Below are 21359 nucleotides of genomic sequence, written 5' to 3'. Positions count from 1 at the left end.
CTGAAGGCTAATGTAAATTTTTATGACATACTGGGAAATTGAAATAAAGTGTACTGGGAAAACATCCAAAATCTCATTGCCATTGCCTGAAGTGGGAAGTCTGATATTGAATTAAAAGGTTCATTCTTCTCATTCAAAGGTATCATCTGTGATGATGTTGGCCACATTAAAGGAAGTGTGTGTGCGTGTGTGTGTGTGTGCCAATGCATTCATGTTACTGTAGGTGCAAATCAATGAGTATAGTGTGTGGCAGGGATCCCCAACCTTTTGAACCTGTGAGCAACATTCAGAAGTAAAAGGAGTTGGGGAGCAACACTAGCATGAAAAATCAAATAAGTGGTGTGATTGGCCATTTAGTAGGATTGTCACCCTACATTGAGGTTCTGTTTGACAGTACATCTGGTTTTTATACAACCAAAACTTGCCTCCAAGCTAGGAACTCAAAAATTAGTACCTGCTTTGAGGCCACTGGGAGCAACATCCAAGGGGCTGGAGAGCAACATGTTGCTCACGAGCTACTGGTTGGGGACCACTGGTGTGTGGCAACTAGTAGCAACTCAGCTACAAGAGATGTGACATGGAGTAGTTGTCAGTATTATGATTATTTCCAGGTACTGTATATATTGGTATACAATTATGTTGGCACACTCCACAAACAGAGTCTGTTACTTGGGTGCCAAGTGAAAAGTATGTAAGGCAAAACATAAAAACTGGCACACTCAGGGTTTGCATATCAGTTTTATTCAATGTTTAGGTCCTAAACCTGGACTATTGTCAGAATTAGAAAACAAACAGGTATATATTGATGTAAAATAAAATCCCAACGTGTCATGTCTATTTAATGCTTTTACTGCTATCATGACTAGTAATGCTAGTGTTTTATTTCCTGAGTTTTTATGTTAAAATATAGATTTACATTTTTTACATAGCACAACCTCCCACCACGGTCAAATAAAAAGCCTTATGCCTTGGAAGCCCAGAAAGCTTGTGTGTTCAACTGGTTACCAGATGTATTAAAGATGAATGTTTTTCACAATCATATTTTATACCCAACTATGTTTACCATGGCTTAATTTCAACATTGAACAGAATAAAAAAGGATCATAATCTGTAATGCCCAGGCGTAACTGGAATGTTTGTGTGATGTGCATAGGTGGGGTTGTTGAGCGGTTATAGGTGAGCTTTGTTTATGTGGGCACCAGCTATTCTTGTCTGCAAAGCGATATATTTTATTTAGTGAACTAGATAGAATATTTTATGCTTTATTAATTCAACATTTTCAAAATATTACACATCAGCATTATAACAGATTCTACATTTCAAATCAATGAGCTCCCAAGGTCTTTTTAAGTTTTAATTATCAGGCGTGTCCATGTAATCGATTCTCTAAGTATGAGTCATGGGAGTATGGTGTGGAAAATCCCAGTCTTCCCCAGAAAATGAGGCAGCAAGAGAAAAGACAATAAACGGAGTGTTATGCAAATGTGTTTATTTCATTAAATCTATAAATAAAGCAACAGAAAATGTTAGGTCGTCAGTTTGGTTTATAGGAAACAAAATTAGTTTCATTATTTTGAGAGAAAGAAGAATTTGTATTGGAGTTTAGACATGTAATGCCCAAACACAACGTTCATAAAAGAAAGATAACTTCATTTAAACAACCTGAGGAGTGCTGAGGTTTTTCAGTTAATATTACCTAGAGTGTTCTTTCTATGCCATATTAGAAGCCTGCGAGCTCCAGAGAGACATAAATGTATTATTTAACTAAGGTAGTAAACATACAATCTCTGCACCATGACTGCACTTCACTAATGGGAATCTATTAAATGTTGTTTCCTATAAACCAAAACCCATTTTAAGTTTTACAGTTTTATATCTCCAGAGATTAAAATGCTGGCTTGTTTCAGTTCGGTCAGTTATTCCATCTTCATTTCACATAACAAGCTCTGTAAATGAGATGAAAATGAGATAAAAGAAACTAGATTTCTTTTCTTTCTAGAATGGCAATTACAATAATACAGTGATAATTTACTGGAATACTTCTAGGTTCTTTAATGAAGCTGATCACACAAAGTATTTCTCACTAACATTGGAATACAAAGAGCCCTTCTTTAAACTGCAACAAGAAATTGTGTGTAAATGTGTCAAATTACAAAATGCTTGTGTGCGAACTCTGTATTGTTTAAAGGCACAATGGCCCTTTATTTTGTACAGCGTATTATTTTTTTCTTCCCCATGGCATAGGGAGGAACAAACCGGGAGGTCATGAAAGTATTCAAGGTAGCTCCATAATACAGGATCAGGCATCACCTATTAATGTGCAAAGCTAAGAGTGGAAGTCATGGTGATCTCTTTATATAATATATATACACTATATACTGTGTATATATATATATAAAATGTCCAGACAGTACCTGCACTCTTTCCGTTATTATATCTGTGGGTGCTACGGTCTGAGAAATATGTAGCCTTCAAAATGGACGCAACCCTTTCTGAGTGTTATCAGTCTGTCACAAACAGTGATTGCCATAGACAGTTTTTTTTAGTGGGAATCGTTAAAAGACGGTTAAGAGCATTTTGACAACCGCATACTCTAATACTGAGAGAGCCATGGCAATCCAAATACCACATGTCATTGCCCTAATAAGAGAATGAACTAGTGAATGAATAATGAGGTCCCCTAAGAGCATAAGATAAAAAAAGTAGCAAGAAAGGATTGTAGCAGAGTACTGGTATTTCCTATATATACAACGATTTGGTAAGTGAGTAACCCATGAAGTTGATATATGTTCAATATACTGGTAATTTACTCTGTTGTATCAGAGTGGGATGACAGTTGCTGTAATATAGATCCAAGAGAGACTACAGGTATTGGACCTGTTATCCAGAATGCCCCGGGACCTGGTGTTTTCCAGATAATGGACCTTTCTTTAACTTGGATCTTAATACCTTAAGTCTACTAAAAAATAATTTAAAGGCGGAATAAACCTAATAGGCTGGTTTTGCTTCCAATAAGGATTAATTATATCTTAATGTGGATCAAGTACAAGCTACTGTTTTATTATTACAGAGAAAAAGGAAATCATTTTTAAAACTATGGATTATTTCGAGTCTGTGGGAGAAGGCCTTTCTGTAATTCAGAGCTTTCTGGCTAATGGGTTTCCGGATAACGGATTCCGTACCTGTACAGTTATTAATGGATATTAAAAGCCACAATTTAAGTTTGCTATGATCGCTGTGTTTCAAAAAATGGCATTATGAACTTCTGACACTGAGTTTTGGTTCTACTCTTTAGTTACCCTTATAATGAAGAATACTTCATGCAATACATAGTTTGTAAAAGTCCTTGTAACATAATTTACCTGTTGCTTGAAGGTAGCCCTAGCTGATACTTCTCTTGCCTCGGTAGATTACTGAAGAAAAGATAATAAAATAAGCATGGTAAGAGTGGAATATCAGGGTTTTTTTGCCGTCTATAGTGCTTTCTTGCCCTCTATTTTTTTACATGGCAATACTATCATTATTAAAAACTATTTGTGAGGCGATAAGATAAAATGAATATTCTTACCCGTTCCAAGGGAATTTCCTGAACATGCCACTGATAAAATGAAAATATCACTGAGTTAGGTCTGTGTTCTAGTAATCTTTTATGCACAATGCTTCACATTTTAAATGCTGTTATTTCATGTGCAAAATATCTTTTGCCATTTGTGCAGTAATATCATACTATCAATAATGGTTTATATGGGTAGTTGTAATATAGGGCCAGGAATGATGTGAATTACGAACAATCTCTGTAATATTTGTATATAAATAATTTACATTATTCGGATTGTTTCACTGGTGCACACAACACACAATAAATAATATTGTATTTTGGTTTAGCACTACAGTTTACCTGCCCACTATTATAAAGAAGACATTTATATTTAATGCAGACTTACTTGCTTACAAAGAACAGTTCTTACCAGAATACATTTTCTTAGGACAAAATAAGGTCTGGGATTCTCCTGCTGTGATTGGAGAAACAACTACAGTGTACACGTCTCCGCATGGAATCTCAGTTACATCACAGTAACTAAGATTGGAGCTTGGAGTGCATGTGAAATTCCCTTTAGACCCATGCAAGCTGGCACTATAGTTGCCTGGTCCAGACGATGCTCGCCAAGATACACGAATCCCATTGTTGGATGAGCTGTATAACAATTTAACACCAAATGGGCAACATTCGCCTATGGAATAAAAATAATATGGTAACATTAACTGGATACAATTTGCTGATTTCACAAGCAATTGGATAAGAAGTTAAATAGACATTCGGCGGCACATTTATCAAGGGTCTAATTTTGAATTCATTTTAAATATCCCATAAACTCGAAATTTGACCAACCGAAATTTATTAATTAAATAGAATTTTCTCAGCTCAGCCGAATTTAATCGACCCGAAACCTCTAATCGAATTTGATTTGAATTAATGAAAATCGAATCGAATAAAAAACAACTTGATTCAAGTTACTCGAATGTCATAAAGGCTGCAAACATCACCAAATTGATCCATGGACCTCTCCCATTGACTTATACAGCAATTTGGCAGGTTTAAGGTGGTGAACAGTCAAATCCGAGTTCTTTAAGGGCCAGCGTATGAAAAATCTCAAAATTCAAATTAAAACTCGAACCGAGTTTGGATAATTCACAATTTCAATTTGAGAGTTTTGATCAAAAAAAAAGTGAAAATTCGAATTCAAATTTTCACTTCAACCCTTAATAAACCTGACCCTCACTGTACAGTTCTTGGCCCAACAAAGGAAACATAAAACAACAACTTCTCCATGCTTTCTGAGGGTTAATCTTCATTTCTCATCATTAGCTATATGTAATTTACGAGCGGGAGTCTTTTTGTTTATAGCTCAAGAGAGGAGGGATAGCTACTCTACTAACTTGTGGAGGTAAAAATAATAATAAGGCTAGTTGCGCTTGCTCCCAAACAAGGTTTGGTATGAGCAGACCTAAAACTCCATAGAAGAATTAGAGATGTAAAAGATACATGAATGTACTGCTGGCACCCAATTTGCATACTGAATCATTACAGCTTGATTCGACATTGCCATCTGTAGCTGTAAGTAGAGGAGGACCACTCTGAAAAGTGTTTTTAAAGAAGTTGGGTTACGGGGGTGTTCTGCACAGTTCAAAGTGATACGTACTTGAAGAATAGCCATGATAGTTGCATACAGATGTGAGGCCAGTTTCACTGATAGCCTCTATTGATACAGAGTAGCTTGTTCCACAAGTGATACATCCAAGCAGGCAGTGGTTTTGAAGAGTGTGGCACTTTGCCTCTCCTTTAGGGGACACCAGAACTGAATTATATGTTTTCGCTCCCTTGGACAGAGACCAGCTGATGTTTGTCACAGACTGCGTGACCTGGAGTACGCTGAGATTAGCAGGGCAACATGGAGCTAGGATGAAGCAAGTGGTTTTCTGTTAGTATGTATTAGTGGATTAATCTAATCTAGAAATGTATTAGCTGGACTAAAAATCTAAGATAGCTAAACCTATTTCAGTACCCACATTTCCTGGACATGTCACCCAATTAACTAAATTAATTCTGTCTCCTAGCAATAATGACTTTTTATTTGATTTTAGAAAATAAAAGCCCCTGCCCACCTTCAGAGGCATTTCACTTTTCAGAGCAAATGTACCTGCTCTCCTACTTGGGTCATATGATTTTCAAAAGTCAAGCTCTTTTATGTGCATTTATTTTCTTAGTTCCTGTTTTCTGAGTTCCTGTTAGACTATGCATACACACTAATAAGAAGACAGGATTACCTGTTTCCAAAGGCATGCTGTAGCTTGGCAAGCTTGTTCCTTCAATGGACTCTGCCACCACACTGACCATGTAAAGTGAGCCACAGGGAAGGTCCCCCAGTGAGCAGTAGGTGTTGGCGCTTGTGCAGTCCCAAAATCCATCCTCTCCTTTGGCAGTCACCGTGTATAAGGCATCATTGTTATTGGCATTCCAGTACACAGTGAAAGTTGTTTCATTTATATTGGTGATGTTTGTAATTTCTGGACTACATGGAGCTAAATAAAGACACTGTATTAGATAAATGGACAGTCAAGTTGAAATATATAATATAATTTGTTCATATGCAAAGGTGTTCTTGCTGTGTGATTGCAGCGGTTGTGGCCTTATAACATTAAATAATCCTGCTGGGGATGATATAAATCCAGTATCTAGCTGCCAGAGTATTCATATTAAATGCAGGTGATTAACGTGTAAGTGCTACATAAATAAAAATAATAACACTGTCATATTGCATACTTGTGAGACTCAAGTCCTATTTATTGTAATTGCTGTGTAATATTTAGTTGGCATCCAAAGTGTAAAAGAACAGATACAATGAAAGTTAGATCTAGGGTTACCCCTAGGTATAATGTTTTGAACACAAGGTGTGGGCCAGAGAATTTCAGCAGATATCTATTAAACAATGATTCAGCTTTGAAGAATGCAGAAAGGATAGGTTTAGTTCTTTAGTAGCACATTTAAATTGAACTTTCATCTAGCTGGCAATGGACGTCAATATCAAATGCAGGTGATTTACTTACATATATAAATAAAGGATAATCATAATATAGTATGTATCCATATTGTATACTTGTGAGATACAATAAGTTTATATAGTTAATTATTGTGAAATATTTTGTTGCCATAAATGAAAGTCAGAGCTAGTAGGGTTACCACTATGTATAATGTTTTGCACACAGGGATTTTCAGCAGATATTAACTAACAGTTCCATTTTCAAGAATGCAGAATGAATAGGTTCAGTTCTCTTTTGAGTAATGTTTACTTTCCACAGGAAGTAGATGTTAAGATTAAATGCAACACCCTCCCCACAATAGGGACCTGCACATTGCTCTGCAAAAACAGAGACTGAACAATAACTACATAATGTCAAATACAAGAGTCCTCTGCACTCAACCCATTATCAATATATTTAAGACAGCAACATTTTGTGCATACTGCTACTAAAAAATGCCTTACCCTTTAAACAAAACAGGGATTGTTTGTCCATATATTGCAATATATTTAAGCTGGCCAACTACGTCAAAGTCATCCCATATCTGGCCAGTCCTATGCTCAATTTTATCTGATTCATTAAGAATTCTATTGCTTCATTATACATTTTACAAAGGGACTTGGTTTTACCTGCAACTTAACTTGCTGCTTTCAAAGTAAACCTCCATACTTGGCTGCCCTTTTATTAGACACCAGTGGGATCACCTGACTATAGTTGGAAAGGGTGGGAGCTACAACATGGAGCTGGTCACTGCTCCTGTATAAACTATAATAACTACATAATGTTGTGTTCTGTAGCTTGGTGCTTCTGACTTATACATCCCCATTCCCTTTATGCCATAGGTAAGTCTAGCAATTTTAAAGGGAGTGACAGTGACAAATGCTGTGAACCACACAATGAGCACATACCTGTCTTCATATACTTTGAGGCACATGACGTGTTGCTGCCCCTGTATTCACTGAGGGAATACACAGTGACATTAAACAGCGTGTTGCACTGCAGTCCAGAAAGTGTACAAAGAGTAGCTGTGTCATTACAAAGTATCACATTATTCCCATCATCTGCTTTGGTCTCGTAGAGTTCAGCACCACGGACAGGGGACCACACAATCTCTAACGTATCACTGGATTTATATTCCGCACTGAAATCACTTGGGCAACACGGAGCTGTGAAAAGGAAACACAAATTGTCACATACAGCTTTCAGAATGAAGATGTTTCAAAACCCATCGTAATGCGGTACAACAGCAAACAATATATCAGGAGTTTTAAAAAGCATAAAAAACTTGTAATCTTTGTTCGATTTTTTTTTTCTATCTGCACTTCTAGTTGTACATATACGATTCAACACAGATATGAAAATATCTGCATTGTATTACAAATATGAGCTAAGTTTAAACATGTGTATAAAATAATCTGCAGCAGTGTTAAACAGATGAGTTTAATGCTTAAAGCTCATATAAAATTTCATGCACAAGTATTTAGCACCTTGAAGTTTCCAACTAGGCTTCATCTACATACTCTTCCAGAGGTGCATGGAAAAAATCCCACTTAAAGAGATGCTGGGAGTCATTTATTTATAAGTACTAAAAATCAAGCAATCTGCAATATTTTTTGCAATTTGAGTCTTGACCTGCAATTCTGTGAACACATATTCCTGCATTATTCCACCCCACCCCCCATGAATTCAGCACTGCCTGTGTTCAGCAGCACTGTATTCATGAGTAGCAGATAGGAACAAAGGAATGCTCCCTTACTTGTGGATCAGTCATTCGTGAAAATTAGGAAGTGTTGGGGGGTGCAGGCTAGAGTCCTGCACTAGTTTGGGTACCCGCCGAAAACCCACAAAGTTGTGGGTAGAAAATACCTGATTCCCTGACTGTGTGGGTAGTCCTTGGGTAACTCGTCTGGGTACCCGACAAATGTGGGGGGCTGGTTCTTCCCACCCTCCCTGGTGCTGCAAGGATTTTTTTTACCTGTCCGTATGAATGGGCAGCAGAGTGATGTCATGTCTGGTCTGATATGATGTCACTTCCAGTTTCACGGGTTCCGGGTCGGATGTTAAGTTTGACTTATAGGGTCCAAGTCAGGTAGTGACTCTGGGTAGGGGGACGTGTTGGGTGGTGGGTGTGTTTCAGGTTAGGAGTCAGCAGGTTTGGGTTGGGCATGGGTCCTTCCAATTGGACCCGTGCAGGACTCTAGTGCAGGCCATAATGGAGCTGTGTACTAACTGCAGGCCCCCTGGCAGGCTGCAATTACAGAAATGTCTTGCACCCACCGGCACTGCACTCTGAAACTAGTGTTAAATTTCCAATCCATCTCTAGGTGCAGAACCAAGCAAGACCCTGTTTTGCTTGTGATGTGAGTTAATAATGTACCAAATTCATCTGTTTCTAGAAACAAGTAACTATGCACATCATTTTATTTTTGCTTTAAAAAAAGTTACATGAGGAGCAGAAATGAATATTTAGCAAAAGAGAAAGTATTAAATGCTAGAAAACTGTGACATAAAGGTAACAACAAATGGCTAAAAGTGAGCTATGTTCGTTGTATACAAACCTATGAAATAAGATACTTGGGTGGCTTCTTTTTGTATTAATGATAATTATCTGGAAACATTCTTGTGGATGTGAAATAGATATGACATAAAAGACTCTTTATCCTATGTGTAATGAGATAGCTTAAATGTTAAGATGCTGGAGAAGCTTGTTACAGGGGGGGATTTCATGAGTAAAAAAAAACAAAAACAGAGAAAGGAGAACAATAATATTTCTATAAATGAAACCAAGTGCAAATCAAGAATCTGAAGCTTGTAGTTCGTGCAAAACTTATACTTAAATGGGTAGGTGTAAATTTAACTTTTAAGGTGACATTCATTACCCTGTCTTTGGGCAGATGGCAAGGACAGGGCTCCAAAGTAATGTTTTGGCATTTTCCAACTTTAGCATTAATGAACTAATGACTCATTAATATCTCACTGGGTGTCATTTACTTTATATGAGCAAACTTAACACATCAAGAATTAGCTTTGATCAGGTTTGTACAGGTAGAATCCAGGAAGATATTATCTCATTCACTGCTCTAGGCTCTTAACTGGGGAAGCATTGTGCAATGCTAGTAAATAACCCTTACTGATTTTTTTATAAATCCTTTTCCCTGAAAATGAGAGACATCTAAATTATGGCCAGAGTACAGCAATACTGAGGACTGTTGTGGATTAATGTTGTTCTTTGTCCTCAAAAAGAGGTGTGTGTATCTCAATGTCCACTTCTCTAAAACTACTAACCTGACACCTGCAATGTTTTTTGAATTTGCACTTAGTAAAATGAAACACCTTTTTATCCCATAAACCAATCATAAAAGACAGCTTGGATATGTCCAATGGGTTTTGGAAAAGAAATGTTTTCATTGAGACACATACATTCAGAGACATATTTGGAATACAAGTAAAATTCAATTCAACAGTCATTTTGCATTCACCTGTAGTGTAGGTGAAAACCTCCCCGGGGGGACTTTGCCCTGCCTTGTTGTATGCAAAAACACTCATGGAATAGATGAATCCACAGTCCGCTGGAAAGTAGCAGTGAGTCTGGGATGTGTTACAATGAACCTCCAGTCCATCATCACTTTTCACAAACACCACATAATATTCAGAGAGGTTCTCAGTGGTCCACGAAACTGACAAGTTCCCCGCCTCCTCTATTGCAACTGTTATCGCGCTGGGGGCACATGGAACTGAAAATGTTGAAGAAATAAAGTGACCCAGCTGCAAAATTCTCAGATAAATAATATGCGCACCGTTCTGCTGTTATACCATAAGAATTTGTCGAAATGTAAATAAAAGCAGTTAACTAAAATAAATTTCACCATAAAAATCTACATAGATTTGTTATTATTTCTTAATTTGGTTGTTACATTCTGTATCTTAAAGGGGTTGTTCACCTTCCAAATACTTTTTCAGTTCAGTTGTTTTCAGATTGTTCCCATTTATTTCTAACCGTTTTCCCAAAATTTTAGTTTAAAGTAAATGTTCGTGTCTCTAGTGTTTCAGTCTGTCAGCTCAGTAATCCAGGAGCATTCGGAACTGTTACAATTTACCACATTAGTTGATACAATTAGTTGATATACTTCTCAGCAGTATCTGTGGAATATTAGTAGAATATTAGTAACTATTGTATCAATTCTAACAGCTGCCTTTAATTAAACTTAAGGATTCTGCTCAGCAAACCAAATATATCAACAAATGTATCAACTATATGTATCAATTTAGAACAGTTAAAGCGTCAGCGATCCCCCCCTCCCAGAGATGATTTACATACAGAATTTGTCTTAAGCTGGCCATAGACGCAAAGCTCCGATCGCATGAATCGAGGATTCGTACTATTTTCGGACCCCGTGTGGAGAGTCCCGACATTTTTCGTCTGGCGGAGATTGGTCGTTTGGTCGATCGAACAGGTTAAAAGATTTCTGTCGGCTGCCAATAATTTCTCTGCATGTATTGCCGGTCGTTACGATTTTCAGTGGGAGACTGTCACTAGCTTTGTCGGACATAACTTTCGTACGATTGCTGTCAGGGGCAGAACATCAGCTGATCTGTTCTTTTACTACTTTATTTGATCTGAATGGTTAGTGGCAGGTCGGGAGATGGGGAAGTCTGATCGTTTGAGGATTCGAACGATTGGATCTTTGCATCTATGGCCATGTTTAGGCTTATTAAATACCTTTCTGCAGAAATACTTTTCAAATATTACATTTTCCCCTTATTCCTACAGACCTAAAGAAATTTCTTGCATTTTTAGCATTCCACTGGTACCTAACCTTAGCAAACTGATAACAGCAGACTTTTCTGGATAATACAGCAACTGATTAATGTAGCACTGAAATCTATATATACCTGTAAAAGGCCTAACACACTATTGTTTTTGTTTGCACGCATGCATCTCATACCTGATTTCAGGTTCCAAGATTTAGAAGATAGGCTGGACCCTGCTTCATTTATTGCTTCTACATACACTGCATATTCAAGTCCACACTCCAATGAGTAGACTGTGCAGGAGGCTGAAACAGTTGAGCAATTCATGCTGGTATTTCCAGTAAAAAGATGAACTGTGTAGTTGGTTGTGGCATCTGCTCCAATTACAGAAAATATAGCATCTGACCCTCCATTGCTAAATGTCATCTGCACATCAGAAGGTGCTGCAGGGCCTAGAGAGGCAAACAAGGTATATTTTAATTATTCATGCAAACATTACAGTACAATAGAATAATGCTTAATGTACATTACATATACTATTCTTAAATGGATAAGCCAATATCTGACAGAACAGGTGGTTTCTAGTTAGTAGGAAAACAGACACTCTGTTGACCAGCATGTTATATGTGTTGGATTAAATCACAGAGATCTGGGATTACAAATCAGACAGTTACATACGTGTGAGATGGATGAATGTGATGTCATCTCCAGGAATCCCCTGGTCATCCCAGGCATTGAGTTTAATAGTATAGACTGTGCCTGGATCTAGAGAGGTGAAGTTAATAGATGTGCTAGTTGTGTTTTCATTCCACCTATTGCCCAGACCATCAGATCTCATAAGGGATACAGAGTATAGTACAGCAGCAGAAACTGGTTGCCAGCTCACAATAATGGCATCACTAGCTGGAGAGTCCACAGTGACAGAAACAGAGCCAAGCACTGTCAAAAACAATAAATGACATTCAGTATAAACATAATGGTACAGTATATGATCTTTTCTTTTATGAATCAATGCATGTTTTGTTTGTATTTTGTTTTTGTCATTTCAGATTCTGGAATTTTTATTATTTTAATTGCTTTTTTAAAGCAGAAAACATACAAAAAGTTCACGATTTATTCAAAAAGATTATTTTTAAAAAATAAAATGTGACATTACACAAGTCTCCTATTATGTATGTTATTCATCAAATAGGGAAAACATGTCTTGATGTTAGAGGAATGTTTATTGCATCTTCTTTAAAACAAGTTTGATAATAGCCATTACTTGAAATTGGAAATGGGGGAAATATATGCAAAGAGTAATAAAGAGGCCTGAACATAGTACCTGTTTTTGCCATCTTGGGAAGAGACGGCTGACTCTTGCCAGCAGAATTTATGGAACGTACACGTATTGTGTAGGTTGTGGCACCCTGCAAGCCAGTAACAGTTCCTGGAGAACTTGAGACAATTGTCTGAAAAAAGGATTCACCATCCTGAGCTGTCACTTGATAGCTTGTGGCCCCTGGCACATCAGTCCACTCCACAGTAATGCTGCCACTTAGCTTGGAATAAGTCTGGTCAATGCTGGGAACCTCAGGAGCTGAACATGAAATAGTAGAAAGTAAATGTCCTATTGTCAACAGTGAAAACAATTGCTGATAAAAATATTTGGATGAATACACAGTTACTATGGCCCTTATTACAAGGGGCTAAGGGTGGATACAGGATACCAATATTTTCTGCCAAGGTACATTATAATCAACAGAAATGTATAAAAACATTTTTATTCTGTATATGCTTCTTACCTGTAAAATGAGATGTTTGAGCCTGAGCAAGAACAGCGCCATATTCGTTCATGGCTTCAACAGTAACCTGATAATTGGTATTTGGGAGAAGTGTGTTTACACTTCCAATTATGGTAGTTGCATCAAACACTGAAAATGCTGGCTCGCCTGTTAATATGTCTGGGGATGCTGAGATTTTGTAAGACATGGCACCAGGAACCTTGGACCACTGAACATAGAAACTTCTTGATGTGACTTCAAATATAGATATAGAAAAATCTGAAAAAAGGAGTGTTGAAAGAAGTGATCAAAAAAACTATGTTTCAAGGGATTTTTAATCATAAAATCTACTATTAGAAAATATTAGAAATATTGTGAAAATGGTAAGCATACAAAATGACTTATTCACTAAAATGTCGTGGCAATAATTTACTAATTTCTACAGTGGATATTTTGGAAACCCAGACAGGATAAAATACAGACGATAAGAGTGAAAAAGTGTCATTAAAGGGGTTGTTCACCTTTAAATGAACTTTAATATGATGTAGAGAGTGAGACAATTTGCAATTGATGTTCGTTGTTTGTGGTTTTTGCATGATTTAACTTTTTATTCAGCAGCTCTCCAGTTTGCAATTTCAGCAATCTGATTGCTAGGGTCCAAATTAACCTAGCAAACCATTTATTGCTTTGAATAAGAGACTGGAATATGAATAGGAGAGGGCCTGAATAGAAAGATGAGTAGTAAAAGGTGCAATAACAATACATTTTTAGCCTTACAGAGCATATGGTTTTTTAGATGGGGTCAGTGACCCCCATTTGAAAGCTATAAAGAGTCAGAAGAAGAAGGCAAATAATTTAAAAACAATGAAAAAGAAAATTAAATTGAAAAGTTGCTTAGAATTAGCTATTCTATAACATACTAAAAGTTAACTTCAAGATGAACCACCCTTTAAGATGAAAAAGTTTAGAAGAGTGAAAAAAGTAATTATAGGAATCACTTTTGTAGTTTTCTGTAGATGAGTGAGGAAGAAAAAAGGCCTATGGGACAGCGGTGGCATAGTAAGAATGATTCTTGTAATGACGGCCAAATGAACCTTTACATTTTCTGGTAACTATAACATGTACAAGTCTGTTTTTGGATAATATCCATCACAAAATATTTTGCCATGCTGATGAACAAATACTGAGACATATATATACATATATATTTTGTAGTATTGTAGATTTACAAATAAAAAGTTAAGAAAAAAAACACAATGTGCTAAATAATGAATTAATAAAGGGAATCTGTCACGCAGATCTATGTTCAAAGTTCATCAAAATTCATATTGATGCTGGGCAAGCTGTGTAGTACTTCATGTAATGGGGAACGGTTATAATGCACTGAAACAGAGGATAATGATTCCTATGTACTGAAATACAATCCCCACATGTTAAAGTTGAAAGAATAAGAAGTTTAAGAACATTGTCCAGTATGGGTGTGCTGTGACGAAAAAAAAGTGCTAGTGCTAGAACTACAGCGTATATTTATTTTACTTTTGTGTTTAACCCTAGCTTCTATAAAGATGTTGATGGCTGTCATTTTAGCTACTATTGTCCATCAGGAAAACTGGCATAAGTTTCCCTGTTGATTCCCACAACTCTTTTATATAACAAGAAGGCAAAAGAAGGCATGGCCTTGCAGTTCTGGTTGCGACGTTGCGTGATATGGAGCCACTGGGGGGCCTGGTCAGTAGAACAGGGCCATCATAGTGATAGCACGAATAATTCTTCATCTGTACAGAGAGGTGTCATAAAATTAAACCAGCAAAAACATATCCTCATGCAAAGCAAAGTAAGAAAAAAACCATTTACCTGAACACGATGCCATCTGAAAAAAAATGATAAAAAGTACATTTAGTTTTCATATGTTACAATTGGGAAAAGGCACCCTGTAAAAAAATAGGGGGATATAATGATATTAATAATGATTCTCTTTTACCGTTATTAGGTGCAATACTAAGGGGGTTATTTATCAAAGGTTGAATTTTAGAGTTTTTTTTATACCTTGAATTTAAGAAATAACTTGAATGGAAAAAACTCAATTCAGCGAGTTCGGGGTTAACAATCCGAAAACTCTAATTAATCGAATTCTTGAATCGCTCAAATGAATCGAGTTTTCTCCGGAAAAAACTTGAATCACTCAAATTGCTCAAGTTTTCAGGCAAAACCCTCCGAAAAACATCATAAAGGCTGTTAAAATCTTCAAATGGTTCAAGGAACCTCTGCCATTGACTTCTACATGACCTTGACAGATTTTAGAAGGCGTATCTTCCTTTTCAAGCTATTTCTAGGGTTGGGATCAAATAAATCTAAAAAAATTTGATTTTTTTTTTAATAACGTGAAAAATTAGAGGGTTTTTTTGAACCCAAAAAAAATTTTTTTGACCAGAAAAATCACCTTGAAAACTCTAATTTTCATGCAAAACACAACTTGATCCTTTATAAATCTGCCCCTAAATATATGCAAACTTACATATCTGATAATGCCATACATGATGGGGGTTTTTGATTATATTTGCCAGCATTTGTCACTGCACCTGTTGCAGATTGCATGGAATTATTGCATGGAATTAACTATACATAGCATTTTTCTCTATTACTAAATGAGGCCCTGTTTATTTTCAAATTAATAGTTTTTTTTTAATTTAAATAAAAATTTAATACATGATCACTTATATGGTATCAAAACAACCAGTACCTCAATGAAGTAGATTTATATAACTATTGCCCAGCCCCTTTGGGAGATGTCATGTTTAAATATTACTGCTTTTAAAGGATGGTATTCATAGCTTTGATAATAAGAGGCAGATTTATCAAAAATCTAGTTTTTCTCAAACCAAAAAACACAAATACAGAGTATATTCTGAAACCTCAAATAGTTTGGATTTATTAAAGATAAAAAATGCAGAAAGTTGCCTTGAAAACCATGGAAAGTAAAAAGGTTTCTTTAGAAGTTAATGGGAATAGTCTCAACCACAATTTTATTTACTGTATTTATTTTTCAACATTCAAATTTTTCAGCATCATTGAAGATGAAGATTCTCTGGTGTACAAACACAAGTATGCGGTTCAAGCTAGTGTATATCATGTAGGTGGAGTTTTTTCTCAACCTTCAACTTCAATAAACTTGGTTCAACATCTCATTTTTGTCTAGCTGAGTAGACTGGGATTTGTGAAGTTCATATCAGCAAAAATAATCACATTTTATCTCCCTTAATTAAAACTTTTTGTTGCTTATTTTAATGCTTTTTTAAGTTTCACACACACACACTGGTCCTTATTGACATAGTGCTGTTCCTTAATGTAGAATATTGTGATATTTACATTCGCTAATTATTATTCATCCACAAAAATCTGAATCAGATACCTTATGTTATACATGGTTGGGAACATTTACATATAGAAACTGACACTAATCCATTGATATGGCAGAATGTCTAACTGCTCTTCTAATATTTCGGGTGCATAGATTGCTTCTGAATCTTTTCATTCATACAAGAGAGAGTCTTTTCAACTGCTGACAGACTAGAGAAGACAGATTTGGCTCATGCTTGATTAATGACCTTTCCACCTTCCGACTGCAAATTCCAATGCAGAGAGAACTGATCTGATGACTTCTCATTTTGCCCTATGCTTTCAAAAACAGATTGTGAATGAAATCGTGCAATTATCTGTTACAATTTCAACATTGAATTTGTCATATAAAAAGCATAAAATTAGTTTTTAGATTGACAGAACAAATATCTGCAAAAAACTAAAGATCCCAACTTTGCAAAGAGAAAAATCATACAAGAGTTGGGTTGTTTGCAAAGTGCCACACTATGGGGCAGATTAATTTGAGGTCGAGGGGAATTTGCAAATGAAAAATATACGAATTTTGAGCTATTTTTTGTATACTTCGACTAGGGAATAGTCCTAATTCAATTTGAAGAAAAAAAACGAAAATTCGAATATCGAAATTTATTATGTACTGTCTTCGACCATTCGCCATCTAAAACCTGCCCTACCGAATTGCTGTTTTAGCCTATGGGGGACCTCCTAGAACCTATTTGGAGTCAATTGGTGGACTTTGAAAATCAAAGGTTTTTTTTGGAAAAAGCTTAAAATCAAATTCGATCAAATGTGCTATTCCTTCGATTCATACGATTCGAATTTACCTGAATACAGACCTATTCGATCGAAAACGGACCTATTCGACCAAAAGAAAAAACTTTGGCTGGTCTTTTAGAATTTCAAAGTTTTTTCAATTCAAAATTCGACCCTTCATAAAAATGCCCCTTATGAGTTTATTTTTTATGATTATGGTCTTGGGCAATTACATGGCTAACTTGTATTTTATCCTTGTTGTTTAATCATTTCGGTGGATTTGTGTAAACAGTATGTTAGCATGTTCTGCATGCAGAGTGAGCATAAAAAAACAGTGGTAGTGATGGGGTCACTGTTATACAGTATGCACATAAAGTGGGTAGTATAATAAAAATCGGAACTCTGTCACCAGGTTTATTAGCCCACATCAACCAAATATTTTTGTTCAAACAGGTAACCAGTAACCGATACATACTGACTGTTTATCTTTAGGATTCTAGGCAAGGTGCATACTTTGTGACTTTTATTATATGCCCATTAGTTCACACACAAATATACATAATCTTGCCGTAGCCATAACTATCACTAGTCAACTTAAACTACAGTACCCATATATGAAATATTATTTGGTAGGCTAAAATGTATTACATATGTATACATTGAAGTGAATGATTGTTTTGCACGGATATTATTTGGAAGACTATGCATATTCAATACATATTTTTTTCTACAGTGCCAATAAACAAGTGCTTACAGTTTAGAGTAAGTAATAGAAAATATATTTACTTACTGGTAGTAGTGAGGAAAGAAGGAATAAGAGAATGATGGAGCGATTTGGTGGTTCTGCTCCCATTTTCTATGTAGAACAATGCTGCACCTTACTAGACGTCTGTTCACAAGAAGGATTATGCAGAATGCCCACAAGAGTGATAGGGAAGAATAAAGGTCTGTGTAAGAACCCTCCCTGCAGCCTTTTCATTGAACGAGGGTGGAGGCTGCATTGGTATATTGTGAGAAATACAGTATCACGCTGGGACTTATTAACACCTTCACTTCGGAAAGATAATCCGTGTAACTCAATGTATTATAATATAAAAATAAATTAACTGAAATTGTTTAATGTTTTGTGTAATGCCTTTGTATGGTTAATCATGTCTCATATTACAAGGTATGAGTTGTGTGTGTATGTTGACCTTCAGTGTAACACTGATAATTTCTCAACCTTTTATCATTCTTGCTCGCAAAAGGTATTAAAATGTAATTAGCAACTATAGGACAAAGTGTTTGAGAAATATTTACTTTACCATATACTATATACCACTTTTTGAGAATTTATCATGGCACAGGTAATTTGTTGTAAACTTTATTACCTGGGTCCACTAATATATATTTTCAGACTTGCAACAATTTAATTTCAAGTTACAGAGAATGGGTTTCACCATCTGGGGTGATCATGGGACTGCTGTGGCCTGTCTTGGTGGAGACAGAGAGAGAGCATCTCTAGTGCAAAGAAATCAAATGCACTCTTTGAACTATATGAGACAAAAGTCTGGTTAAAAAAATGTAAATGTATCTTAAATATCCCAGGGGTGTCACCTTGCCCCAATGCAAAAAACAATTCTGTTCACCACCAGTGTAGATGGTTATTCACAGCGATGAAAAGTGAGGTTGTGGAATGCACTGCCTTATGATGTTGTGATGGCTGATTCTGTTAATGCTTTTAAGAGTGGCTTGGATGATTTCTTGGAAAAGCATAATATCCAAGGATATTGTTATACTAAAATCTATAGTTGGTATAGGTATGAGTATATGCAGGTGTGTGTAATGGATGCTGGGTTTGTTTGGAGGGGTTGAACTTGATGCTCCTTTTTCAACCTGATTTAACTATGTAACCAATTTTCACTGATAATTTTTGACATTTCATATATGTGAAAATTGTATATGTGACAATCTAGTGGACGGCTTAAATCTAGACATGGGACTATAGACTGTCCACACTTTAACAAAGGAAGGTGTACCAAATAGAAAGTTTGGTTGGAACAGACTTGTTTCAAATCCATAGGGTTTCAAGCAATGTTCCCCCCTAAGATGTGCGCTTGTGCAAGTGCACACAGATTTTGAGGTACCAGTAAGCTCACACAAGAAATTCCAGTGTGTACAAAGAATTGTGAAAACACATTTTGTATTTATTCTGACGGGAGCCCACAGATGCACCAAGAGGCAGAGCTGTGCCAGTCTCCCAGCCATAATAATGTAACGCAATAATATAAATTGCGTGTGGGAAAACATACGTGTCACTTTGTTTTCTTACAAGGAAACCTTGGGTGACTTTTGGAAAACAAAAATAGCACATCTTACAGTAATATCTTGTCTCACAGTAATATAGCCATGCACCAAGAGGTAAGGAGGCATCCGATCTCCTGGGCCTTAATAATTTGTTTTTCTGAAGTTAAAGTTGGGTGACTTTGGGAGAATAAAAATAACACAATATCGCTTTGCATCATAGTAGTCAAGGAGGCAGCCGTTCTGGTCTCCCAGGCCATATAAATGTAAACACAATAATATAGATTGTTAGTGGTAAAACATACACATCACCATGTGATCTGACGAGGGTCCGCACCCCCTCAGTTAGCACACCCTAGGATTCACAATAGGCCCAGGCATTCCAAGTACACAGAGGCCCAAGCAGCCCCCACCAGCCCAATAAATATTGACTGTCTATGGCAACTTCCAGCAGTCCCTCTGGCATTTGCCAGAACCCACTGATTGCCAGTCCGGACCTGTGCAGCCGCAGTGAAAATTGCGTACGGAGAGGGGTCCGCCCACCCGTACCCACCCCCTGCTAGTTACGTTACTGTACATAACTTTGTTTTTCCAAAGTCACCCTAAGTTTCCTCATGAGGAAACTTCGGGCAACTTCAGAAAAACAAAGCAACACGTATGGTTTCCCACCTGCAATTCACATTATTGCTGTCAGGAAAGCATTTCCGGGAGATTAGTTGCTGTAGAGCCAATTTATCATGATCCACTAATCTCCCTGCATGGTGTGCCAGCATCTGCTTCAATTAAAACCTTTTAAAAATGAAAAAAATTGAATTTTCCATTTTTATTTAACCGTCAATATATGAATGAATATATAAATAAATGAATGTAAAGCTGTTTAACTTGCTAGCACTATATAAATAAAGATGACCAGTCAAATAAATGATTATCACATATTAGTGATCTTTTGACCCTCTCTATTTAGGGTAATAATAAGGCACAGCCTCATAAAATGTTCATCACAAACAAACTAAAAGGATGTGACATTCTGTAAATCACATCTCTTCACCTGAATTTAAACTATCTATTCGCCTGAGTAAAATGAGTCAAGACGGCTCAGTTATCACACAGACACAGTCTGAAACTTCCAAAGGCTCTACAGGTACCCCTGGCCTTTACGACTAACAGCGACACAACAATAAAGTGTGACGCCCGCAGGGTTGCCAGGTCTAATATTCAAAACCAGCCAAAGTCAGCTACAAAACCAGCCCAAAAATAGCCAAGAGGCACTTTAAAAGTAGCCCAAAAATAGCACAATATGTGCAATGAACAAAAGTCTAAAAAATAAATGAAATACTTGCTATATATTTCTCTTTTTTCCCCTATGAATATCATTGGGATCGACCCTCATTTTTACTGGCCAGGTGGCAACCCTAGGTACAGAGCCTAAAATCTGGTAACTACACAAGTCAGTCCCATTGCATGCTGGGTATTGTAGTCTTACATTAAACAGGAGAGTCTGCAAATTAAGCAAAAACTTCATTACCCAACATGCACTGGGAGACGCAGGCTTTTCACATTAGGGCAAGAAAAGCTTTGGCTGGTTTGCGAAGTACAAAGCAGCCAAAAGCCCAAATCTGTACCTTGGCTAGTTTGTACTTTCAAACCCCGCCAGGGCTTTAAATTAGTAGCCCAATTTGGCTGGAAACCCGCAACCGTGTGTGGCGGAAAAGCCTGAGCCTGTCTCTACTTGTCACCGGACTGCAGCTTCCCTCCCCCTGATTTCCCTTCAGACTACGGAAGCCATAACAGAGCACCAAAGAAATATGTTGTCACCAATAAAGTTTTCTCTGCTAAAAGCACAAAAAAAAAACC

The 21359-nt window shown here is 36.7% G+C and overlaps 1 protein-coding gene across 1 annotated transcript; it reads right to left on the bottom strand.

Annotated features, from left to right (window-relative positions):
• Positions 1-1472: 1472 nt before the first annotated feature.
• On the bottom strand, positions 1473-21230 carry fndc7.L (fibronectin type III domain containing 7 L homeolog). The gene is made up of 14 exons (XM_018258705.2): positions 18013-21230; positions 14949-14964; positions 13116-13373; positions 12656-12910; positions 12010-12270; positions 11526-11783; positions 10059-10313; positions 7488-7745; positions 5827-6081; positions 5202-5456; positions 3969-4232; positions 3569-3598; positions 3363-3413; positions 1473-1946 (listed from the first exon to the last, which is right to left on the bottom strand). The coding sequence occupies exons 1-13, from the start codon at positions 18073-18075 to the stop codon at positions 3382-3384; spliced, it is 2460 nt and encodes an 819-aa protein (XP_018114194.1). The 5' UTR covers positions 18076-21230; the 3' UTR covers positions 1473-1946; positions 3363-3381.
• Positions 21231-21359: the final 129 nt, after the last annotated feature.

Source organism: Xenopus laevis, chromosome 4L (assembly GCF_017654675.1).
Source record: "Xenopus laevis strain J_2021 chromosome 4L, Xenopus_laevis_v10.1, whole genome shotgun sequence".
NCBI classification, from domain to species: Eukaryota; Metazoa; Chordata; class Amphibia; order Anura; family Pipidae; genus Xenopus; species Xenopus laevis.
This window is presented reverse-complemented; position numbering and strand designations above follow the sequence as displayed.

Coding starts and splice junctions, on each gene's coding strand:
- fndc7.L (XM_018258705.2), bottom strand. CDS start 18,075: ATGGGAGCAGAACCACCAAATCGCTCCATCATTCTCTTATTCCTTCTT. Junction 10,314..11,525: donor ATCTTGGAACCTGAAATCAG/GTATGAGATGCA, acceptor CAACATTTTCAG/TTCCATGTGCCCCCAGCGCG. Junction 3,599..3,968: donor TCCTAAGAAAATGTATTCTG/GTAAGAACTGTT, acceptor TCATTTTATCAG/TGGCATGTTCAGGAAATTCC.